Source organism: Lactuca virosa, chromosome 9 (genome assembly GCF_052849685.1).
Source record: "Lactuca virosa cultivar CGN04683 chromosome 9, Lactuca_virosa_CGN04683_v6, whole genome shotgun sequence".
NCBI lineage: Eukaryota > Viridiplantae > Streptophyta > Magnoliopsida > Asterales > Asteraceae > Lactuca > Lactuca virosa.
Genome location: NC_136434.1, coordinates 82,567,250 through 82,578,876, shown reverse-complemented (window position 1 = coordinate 82,578,876; position 11,627 = coordinate 82,567,250). Strand labels below are relative to the sequence as shown.

The 11,627-nt window shown below is 36.6% G+C and overlaps 1 protein-coding gene across 1 annotated transcript; it reads left to right on the top strand.

The window, feature by feature from the left end:
• Positions 1–6,730: 6,730 nt before the first annotated feature.
• On the top strand, positions 6,731–7,549 carry LOC145139438 (uncharacterized). The gene has a single exon (XM_079073259.1). The coding sequence runs from the start codon at positions 6,731–6,733 to the stop codon at positions 7,547–7,549; it is 819 nt and encodes a 272-aa protein (XP_078929385.1).
• The last annotated feature ends 4,078 nt before the right edge of the window (positions 7,550–11,627 follow it).

Genomic DNA, 11,627 nt, shown 5'->3' with positions numbered 1-11,627 from the left:
CGACGAGTTGAGTTGGTTTGTCCCGTTTTAGCTTAAGGTAGAACTCGACGAGTCGGTGAAGGGACTCGACGAGTTGATTTAGTAGATCGCAACTATGAGTAGCCTGGGAACTCGACGAGTCGGGGGGAGACTCGAAGAGTTAGATCGCGATTTCAGGTTCTAGGACTCTACGAGTTGATGGAGCAACTCGGCGAGTCGGGTCAACCAGAAGGTTGACTTTGACCAAAGCGTTGACCTTAACCAAGGGTAAAATGGTCATTTTACCCTAAGAAGGATTATCGGATTCTTGACTAGTATTTATTGTGATAATGATAGTCGGGGAGTCGTTGGAGCAGCCATCAGAGATTCCTCACGCAAGAGTTCAACAGCCAGCTTGAGAGGTGAGTTTCCTTCAGTAGGAACGGGTCTACAACACCAAGGCCGACCCATATATGTGATATGTTAGTATCTGAGTATGGGCGGGGCCCGAATCTCATAGTAGCTGAGTGTGGGCGGGGCCCGAATCTCATAGTATTAATTGAGTATGGATGTATGACTGCTTGGTAGAATTAGATATACTTGTTGTCTGTGTGATACTTGTATGCATGATAGTAGCGGAGTGTGGGCGGGGCCCGAATCTCCTAGACAACGGAGTGTGGGCGGGGCCCGAATCTCCTAGACATCGGAGTGTGGGCGGGGCCCGAATCTCCTAGACAACAGAGTGTGGGCGCGTCCCGAATCTCCTAGATAGTGGAGTGTGGGCGGGGCCCGAATCTCCTACTTGCATGTTATGTGTATGATATGTGGTAGATTGGGGAGACTCACTAAGCTTCGTGCTTACAGTTTTCAGTTTTGGTTTCAGGTACTTCCACTAGCAAGGGGAAGAGCTCGGGATGACTGCATGACACACACCATAGCTTTTAGCCTGGGATGTTTTAGACTCTGATGTTTTGACACTTGGTTTTGATACAGAATCTTGATATGATGTTTTGAGAATACATGACTTGTGATTTTATTATGATGATTGATGAATTATGGTTTTCTTAAATGATTTTAAAACGAAAATTTTGGACCGTATTTTGGGGATGTTTTACTGACTCTTAGGGAAAAAGGGCCATTTTACCCTTTTCTTTAATCGGCCCAAAAACCATGGCCCAAGCCCAAAAGTACCTGAATCCCAAAATAGCCCAAAAACCCTTTAGCCCACAATTATGAGTACGCTGATCGTACCCAACTCGTACGCCCCGCATACGTGCACCAATCAGAAGACATGGTTCGAACCCAATACGCACAACGTACATACAAGTACGCCCGACATACTGGCCTGTAACCCAAACCCCATATGGATGGCTTAATCCATTAAGTCCCTTTCGTCCAAACTTTGGATCTACTCCAAAACAAGGTCTTAATCCATAAATTCGGAAGCTTTAAACTTGTGCATGGCTTAATATGCCTCAAAACCCAATTTTCACACCGTAACTTTAAGAAATGAACATCAACCTTTGCATGGTTGTGTTAAACCCATAAAGCTACCATTTTTATGCACAAGGGACCTTATAAACACTAAGATATACCATCCTAATCTCCTGGAGTAACTTATATTCACAAGAAACCACTAAAGGGACACAGCTTGATCAAATCGCTAAAAATTAACAAAGTTGGATTGAGCCAACGGTTGTCGTATTAAGATTGCTAGACTAGGCTGAATATTGTCGAGGTAACTAAATTGCTTCCGGAGTTTCAAAATGAGAAGGTTAGTACACCAACACCCTTCATAAATAAAATGTTATTAATCTTGGTTGAGATGAAATGCTAGTTATCTTCTTTGCAGTGATAAGAGTTGTAGAATATACGAAAATGGACATAACTTGATCAAATCCCTAAAAATTAACAATGTAAGTTTAATTTTAAAAGCAAGGGAGAACATAAAGTAACCCCGATTGAACACACAATCACTTTTTATGTGGTCCAGATTCATGGTTTATTTTTTATGTAATAAGGCTAATGTACATTTGAACATATCAATACGATGACAAGCATTCATATAGATATTTTCACATGTCAAAGTATATGGTTATAAAAGATTATAATCATGTTTGGCAATTTATATACTATAAGGTATCATCAACCAAGAAGATCTCCGATCATCATAATGTATAACTTTTTGTTTTCACATCATATCTTCACTAACTTTATCAAACAAAATGATATTAACCTAAATCATCTCCAAGACTATTTTTAAAATGGTTATTTTTTTTTAAATTAACTAGGAACCCTATCTTTTTGAAATATATTTATAGTTATGTCATATAATTTGTTAAGTTTAAACATGTATAATATTTATAAAATAAAAAAGTACATGATAATAACATTAAATGACAACAATATATTAGAATATAAGAAATTAAAACAACATATTACAATACATAAAATTAAAATAAAGACTATTAAATCTAAAGTTCGTATTTCACTTTGGGTATTTTCATATATATATATATATATATATATATATATATATATATATATATATATATATATATATATATATATATATATACCTTATAATGCATGTATAAAATTGGACCCACCAAATTTTTAAGACTAAATCTTAAAAACAAGGAGCTTACTTGTGGACCATTGGATTTAATTTAATTTAAGTGGTTTAGATTAAATGAATGCTAATCCATGTGAAGACAATTACACCAATGAGAAACGGTTGTTAAAAATGAACAACTGTAAAAGCACAATATACCACTCTTTAGGCTCAAATTAACACACTTCATAACTATACACGGATATACACGGCTATCCACATATGCTTAGACATATGATATATAATCTCCCAGCACATTAGTCCTTTCATAATATTCTTTCTCTCTCTAAAACCCTATCCTCTCACCCTCTCTCTAGAATCTCTAGAAACCCTAGGTATCACCCACCATCCTTGCTTCCGCCATTTGCTGCAACCTTCACGATATCCTCCATCATCCACCACCAGGTTGTCACAAGAACTTTAACACCCCAAAGAACCTAACTCTACCACTCCACCAACCTCTCTCTCCCTCCACTTCACTATCGTTTTCACCACCACCATCAAACAACGCTCACTGCTTTAGCACTATAAGCCGCCTTCATGACCCTCTCTCTGTACCTCGATCTTTGTCGTTGTATAAGCAAACACACGCTATCCCTTTCTTCAACATTCAAGCACCAACATCCGTCGTGGTGCACATCCGGTGATTTGTTAGGTATGGTTAAGGCATTTTTGTTTTTCTAGTGTTTTTTTATCATTCTGTCTCATTTTCATACCTTCTTTAAAAACATTTAATCATTTCACGTTTTGACGATGCATATTTGCAAAAGGTTATCACTTTTGGGCATATTTTGTGTAGGTTTTACGTTGGCTTACAAGGACTTTGGGGAAGTTAAAGATGAAGTGACTTCGTCCTGAAGTTAAAATAGGTGGTGGATTAGATTTCAATGCTACCACTCAATTATATTGTGTTTTTCAGGGTCCAATAGAAAAAAATGGGTTATCTAATGTATATAATGCCAATCCTCTATAAATTTGATTATAATATTACAAAAATGACCATATTATAGACCTTGGAGAGTTGTATTGTATCTTTTGTTTCAAGTAATATTATTCAATATTTGGAGTTAAATGCATTTGATGTCAAAGTCGGAGGACAATATTAGTTTTGTATTCAAATTATAGTGTAATTTAAAATTTTACTTCTAATAATTTAAAAAATAATAATGAATGACGATTAAAAATTAAAAATGCTCTTAACTCATGAATGAACTTTGTTGTAATGTCAATTAATATATATTTTTTTAGAATATTTACCACTATTTAATAATAAACACTATTAAGAAAATGTAAATATTTAGAGACACTAAGTTGTTTGAATCATGTTTACCAAAATATATAAATATGTACAAAAGTTTTTATAAATATAAAAGCTTGTTCGAAATGTTTAAATTTGGTCAAAAACATTTGAGATATTTTTATGTTATTATTTTAGAATTTGATGTGAAGATACTATAGATATGTCTTAACCTGGTTAGTAATTTGTAAAGCAAAGGTTCATAGTTTAAAAAAAATAGGTAAAGGAGAAAGCATTTTGTATCTGAATTATTATCAAATTTAAAACGTCAAATAGATGTTGTTATTTATTTACTTGATACAACTATAAAAAACTTAAGGAAATTAAATTTAACACAGATTTTTATAAGATTTTAGTCTATTAATAAAATCATAAAATGAATGAGAAGTGAGAGATTATTAAAATAATTTTTTTAATGATAACTTTAGTCTGCAACATCTTGAAAAACATAGTCTATCACCTCATTTAGAGTAGCTTATACAAAAATGTCAGATGAAAATTGACTACTAAAGGTAGGTCACGATAAACAATCTTGACAAAAGATGTCAAAACATAATACACTCATTCAGAGAAAAACGTATGGAGAGAGAGAAAAACGAAGGCTGGTGCCAAGTTCATCGGAGGAAGAAGTACGGGAGAGATTTCAACATCAACGGGAAAGCTGTCACAGTCTATTTTCAGGACTTCCCTGCTGATTGGAACGAAGCGGCACTATGGAGGATGTTCAACAGATATGAGACTGTTGTGGACGTCTACATCGCTAAGAAGATGAACCGACTGAAGAAAAATTTTGGATTTGTCAGATTCATTCGTGTCCAGGAAATTCCCTCCTTTGAAAAAAGACTCAATGGAATTTACATTGGGCCCAGAAGATAGATGTCAACGTAGCGCGCTTCGACCGGAATAAGCATGAGAATCGAGGAAGTAATCCCTCAGTAACATGAGAAATTCCATCAATGCAACAGTTTAAACAAGCTAAGTCTTTCACCGATGCTGTTAGGGGAACATCACCAACTGTCAATGATGGATCAGGGAAAAGGATCACAGGGATTGAAGGGTCAAAAACACCAAGAAAAATCATAAAGATGGTATCTCATTCTGGAGCAATAGAATGCATGGAAAACACCTTGGTGGGAGAAGTAGAAAACTTCCAAGCACTTATGAATGTAAAAGCTTTCCAGGAAGTTGAAGGATGCCCAATGATTCAATTAAGATATCCGGGGGGCCTTAAAATGCTTTTAGAGTTTGATAATATAAAAGATAAGGAAGATTTCTTAAACAATGGAAGAAATATGGCAACCATGGTTCAAAAATCTCTCTGAATGGTCAGCGGAATTCAACTTCAATGAACGAATCGCTTCTCTCATCATTCAGGGAGTGCCCCAACACGCATGGTGTGAAGAAGCTTTTAGCATCATTGCGAATACTTGGGGATCAGTGGTTATCCCAGACGAATGTAGTACAGACTCTCCAAATTTGGCTTTTGGGAGGGTGGGAATCCTCACATCCTACCCTGGTATCATCAGCTCCTCAATTACAATTACGGTGGATGGAATGCCCTATCAGATCACTATCATGGAAGATATCTTTGAATCCCTAAAGCTATGACTTTTACCAGAAGATGTCGTGGTGGGATGAAGGTAGCACTGGAGAAAACGAAAGTCTCAATAGTGAAGTTCCTGCCCAATCGGAAGAGGGCATTAGGTCACCGGAATCCTCTCCGGCGAAGTCACACCGGTCTCGACAACATGATGGGGTAGGGGAAGCGTCGCATGCCAAAATCTTGGACTCAGTTGTCGAGGAGTCTTTTCCTCCGTCCAACTCTGGGGAATGTCGAAGAGAAGCGGTACCGTCACATGGTCATCCGGGTTGGGCATCTCCATTGGGCCATATTATAAGGAGGGCCCAATCTCCTTCTTTGAGTAAATCCCCTCAGCCCAATGCTTCGCTGGACCTAAATAAAGCCCCTTCCCACTCAAACGCATCCTTCACTGTAGAGAAGCCCAGTGGAAACAATAAAATATCCTCCCCTGTGATTCAGAATTCTCGCAACGTCTCCTCCCTCATATCGAAATCCCCTCTATATATCCCCAATGGCGCATCTCAATCGCAGGAGCTTCCGTCCATGGGTACTTGTGCCTTGCAGCAAAATTTCTCGCAAACACAGCCTGTGGATTCGAATGTTACATCCTTGGAAGTTGCCAAAACAATTGCGGTAGGAGAATCAGTTGGATTCCAGGTTGGAAATCAAGCGGAACAACTAAAGAAGATGATTAAAACCCGAGGCGTGACAATTGTAGATCAATGAATATCTTCTCCAATAATATTCGTGGAATTGGGTGCGAAATAAAAAGGTGCTGGCTTAGAGACTCTCGGATCCAAAATCGTTCATTCTTTGTTGGGCTGCAGGAAACTAAATCCATAGAGGTTAAAGGGAATCTTGATAGACAAATTTGGGGTTCACCAAGTTTCCAATGTGAGGTCATTGATCCTATAGGGCTATCTGGTGGAATTGCTTCCATATGGGACCCTTCCTTATTCAATGTCACCGATTCTATTAAAGGGGAAGGTTTTCTTGTCATCAGGGGTATGTGGCTTAGACTTAGGAAAAAAGTTTGCTTTGTCAATGTTTATGCTCCACAAGAACCAGCAAAGAAAAGGATTCTGTGGAGTAAGTTGTCCGACCTCATAAACTCAGATAGTGAATCCTGTTGGTTCGTTTTCGGTGATTTCAATGTTGTTCGCCTGCCTGAAGAAAGACTAGGTTCTGTATTCTGCCATAATAGTGCATTTATTTCAACAATTTTATACACTCTAGTGGACTGCTGGAAGTTAAAATGGGGGGTAGAAGATTTACTTACATGAGCAAAGCTGGTGATAAACATAGCAAACTCGACAGATACCTTGTCTCATCCAATGTTTTCGACTCATGGCCAAACCTTAGTGTCACAGCATTGCCAAGAGTGCACTCTGATCACTGTGCAATACTCTTATCCTCCAATCAGCTTGATTTCGGTCCATCCCCATTCAGGTTTTTTAATTCTTGGTTGAAAGACCCATGTTTTGAGGGGGTTCTAAGAAACGGGTGGTCATTTAGCAGGTCTTCCAACTCTCGCCTGCATATATCTCCTCTATCCCTTGTTGCAGGTAAGCTAAGGAATCTAAAAGAACATATCAAATCATGGAGGAAAGAAACTATAGAAAAATCTCGAAGAGAGCAGGTTGAACTTACGAGCAAGATCAATGGTATAGATCTCTTGGCTGAGACGGGCCAGATCAGCGAAGAACTTCTTAGAGATCGACAAAATGCCTACCAAAAAATCATGGAAAACGAAGCCAGGCGCATTGAAGATTTAAAACAAAAATCTCGAACCAAATGGGCTATAGAGGGGGATGAAAATAGTGCTTTTTTTCATGGTCTGATAAATAAGCATCAAAGAATGCAGAGGATAAATGGTATTAAGGATAATGGATTCTGGATAAGCGACCCTGCTGCAATCAAAGAGGTGGTATTTAAACATTTTGCTGGAAGATTTGCTGAGCCAAATAAATCAAGACCTAAGTTTATCACCCCAAAGTTTAAGAAGCTTCCCCCACAGGTGGCTAAGCATTTAGAGGACCCTTTCTCGTTGGACGAAATTAAAGCGGCCATATGGGCATGTGGTTCGGACAGGGCCTGATGGATTTTCGTTTTCCTTTCTAAAACAACATTGGGAGGTGATTGGTGGTGATTTCTATCTAGCAGTGAAGCATTTTGAAGCTACCGGGCATATTGATAAAGGCTGCAATTCATCCTTTATCACCCTTATCCCAAAAGTTCAAGATCCAATAACAATTAATGACTTTCGCCCCATAAGTCTAATTGGATGCTTGTACAAAACAATATCAAAGGTTCTAGCTGAGAGATTAAAAAAGGTGGTACATCTGGTAGTTAGTGAGACTCAGACAGCTTTCATTAAGAATCGACACATTCTTGATGGGCCCCTCATCCTAAACGAAATAATTAGCTGGATAAAGAAAAATAAAAGGAAAGCTTTCACTTTTAAAGTGGATTTCGAGAAGGCCTTTGATAGTCTGAGTTGGGGGTATCTAGACTCAATTCTGCAATTAATGCACTTTGGGTCTAAACAGCGAACATGGATTCAAGGATGTTTATCGTCAGTTAGGGCGTCGGTGCTTCTCAATGGCTCAGCAACTTCAGAATTTTGCATGGAGCGAGGGGTAAGGCAGGGCGATCCCTTATCCCCTTTTCTATTTATCATTGCAGCAGAAGGCCTCCATATTGCAATGGAATCGGCAAAAGAGAATGGCATTTTCGAAGGCATACAATTACCCCGCCACGGTCCAGTCATTTCTCACTTGCAGTATGCGGACGATGTAGTATTCATGGGTATGTGGTTACCGGAGAACTTAAAGAACCTGATCAGAATTTTAAGATGTTTCGAGTTGTCATCAGGTTTAAAGATAAATTTGTCCAAATGTAAACTGTACGGGTTTGGTACCCATAATTGTGAGCTGGAGACGTTGGCTCGTAGTTTCAGTTGTCCAATTGGCTCTCTACCTTTTACTTATTTAGGCCTCCCTGTAGGCGTCTCTATGGCAAGAACAACACATTAGAGACAAATCATTGAAAGATTTCAGATGAGGTTCACAAGATGGAAAGCTTCCACTTTATCCTTTGGGGGGCGTCTGAATCTATGCAAAGCAGTGTTGAGCAGTCTAGGATCCTTCTATTTTTCGATTTACAAGGCGCCCATGAAGGTTATAAAAACACTTGAACAGATCCGTATGAAGTTCTTTTGGGGTGGCTCCATGGAAACAAGGAAAATGGCATGGATAGCTTGGGACAAAATTCTTGCAGCAAAAGATAGAGGCGGGCTCGGAATCGGTAGTTTAAAGGCGCAAAATATAGCATTGTTGGGGAAATGGTGGTGGAGATTGAAGAATTTTCCTGACAGCAATTGGGCGGTAGTGATTAAGTCCATACACGGTCCTGATGGTGGCTTGTCTAGGCCGACGGCAGCAAAAAGGCGAAGTGGTTGCTGGGGTACAATTGTCAATATCCCAAAATCACTAGATAAAGATCAGGTGTCTTTTTTGAACCATTTCCAACATGTGTCAAACGCGAATGGCTCACAAAAATGGGCCTGGTCACTTGATCCTTCTGGGTTGTTCACTGTTTCATCGTTGAGATCCCATATTGACAATATTATCCTTCCCTATAGTGATGGAAACTGGACCTGGAACCCACTCGTACCAGGGAAGATAAACATTCTTGCTTGGAGAGCTGGTAAGGGCAAACTTCCATCCATGGACAATCTTTTCAAATTTGGTATCAGCTCTACAAACCTGTGTAAGATGTGTAACGCGGCTCCAGAATCTGTGGATCATATTTTTGTGGGTTGCCCGGTCTCAAGTGAAGTATGGCTACAAGTGTGTAAATGGTGGCGACTATTGGATTGCTCTCATAGCTCATGTCGAGACTTGCTAGACTGTAAATTAAGGATTGGTGGTCATCAAAGGCTGCTGGTGATTCATGAAGCTATAATGCTAGTATTCATGTGGGTAATCTGGAGATATAGGAATGCTAAGGCTCATGGTCCTAACGCAAAATCACACACGGTGTTGGCATTTGAGGTACAAGCTCTGTCTCATCTATGGATAAATGCTCGGAAGAGGAGAGGTCAAAATTTAAGTTGGTACGATTGGTGTTCTGACCCGGTTTTGGAATGCTATAGAAAGTTGTAGTTTTCTTTTGTTCCAGTTTTCATGTTCTGTTTCTGTTTTGTTTTCCTTTTGTATTTCTTCCTTTTGTTTCTCTAACCCCTGGCTAGCTTTCAATTTTATATCATGCCTGCCGTTCAAAAAAAAATTATTCAAATAATAGCTTAAATTTAAACATTTAATTAACTGCTTAAAATTAAACATTTAGTTGTAATATTCTTTTTGTAATTATATACTCCCTCCGTCCTAAAATTATAGTCCATCTTTTCTTTTTGGTTTGTTCCAAAATAATAGTCTACTTCTAAAAATAAATAACATTTTTACCAAAATACATCCTCATTATTACTTAACCAACTAAGCATTTAATGGAATATTAAATGCAAAGTAAGGACAAAACTGTCATTTTATTAAATAAAGTTAGTGGTAATTAATGTTTTTCTTAATATGTGTGTTTTTTGTCCGTAGACAATAATATTGGGACGGAGGGAGTATATCATAGGAAGAAACATATATAATATATTTGTGTCTTAAATCAAAATTTCATTAGAAACAAATAATGTGAGTTTGGTAACGAATGAAAATACTTAATTAGTGAAATTATTAATTTTTCATCTGCATATGTTTTAAAAATTTTAAAAAAGCAAAACAAATAATATAGTTCAATATATTGTTTAGTATCAAACAAAATTTATTTTAATAAAATATTCATATTATTATAATTAGTTAGTTTTTAATAGTTTCATTAATATGTTAGTTTTTATAAAGTTTCAATTATTAAAACAAAACCTACAGTGCTAACCATTAAATCCAAATTTTTCTTGAGAACGATTTTTTCTTCAAATGCATACTAAATGGCATATATATTTTTAATTCTTTTTCTACTTAAAGAATAAATATTAAAGAATAAATATATACGATAAAATTTAATATTTATCTATAAAGTCTTTTTTAAAACATAGTTTCTTAATAATATTACAAATTAATTCTACAATTTTGTATATCACTAAAACTTTATATTATTATAATAAACTAAATAGTAATGATATAGATTCATAGAAATATATTTATGTTATTTCATTTGTAGATTAAAAAAAAACGATTCAACTAACCTAAACACAAGTACATTTCATTCATTATATAGTTTCGAGAATATTTTGGCCTCTAGATACACCTACGACATTCGGTAAAACACATACTTTTAAGTCCTACATACAATCACCGCATTGCATAAAATACAAATATGCACTTATAATATGATTTTATAATTGAATGGAAAATGATATTTACCAATGCATTGCATGTTTTTTAAAATATAACATGAAACTAATCATAATATTCTACTTTCATTTGAACCTATTACAACATGACTAACTTTTTTTTTTTTAATATTCATTCTTTGTCATCTCTTCGGATGTTATGTTTTAACATTAGACAATTGCAAAATGAACTTCATAATTGTTCCCACAGAAAAATCATGTCACCATCGACATTTATGAATACCTAACTAAAATCAAGAACCCCAAACCCTTAATATTCAGGTTTCTAATATTTGGTTATGTACTTTGAGTCCAGGAAAGCATTTTGAGATTCGAAAGGAATATACTTGACACTTAAAAAACTATTCAAGCCCTACAAAATGAAAATTAATCGCCGAAAAGAAATCCTATGGCAGAATAAACTATTCATTGTCCCTGCATTAGCCGCCCACTGCATCGCGTGGGTACCCCACTAGTATATATATATATATATATATATATATATATATATATATATATATATATATATAGGGTGAGGTCAATAGAGAACCATAATTAACCAAGGAACCAATCGTGAGCGTCGGAAATCATAACGATCAACGGCCAAGGAAATAGATGTACACTTTTACATTGGACGCACACACCGGATTATACCAAAAAATCCACCCTTTACAAAAAAACCCACCACTTTTTTTTGTTTAAATTTTTTTTAGGCCATGTTTTTTTATAAAAAAAAAACCGAATATACCGTTGTTCACGATTTTACGTCATCTTTCCA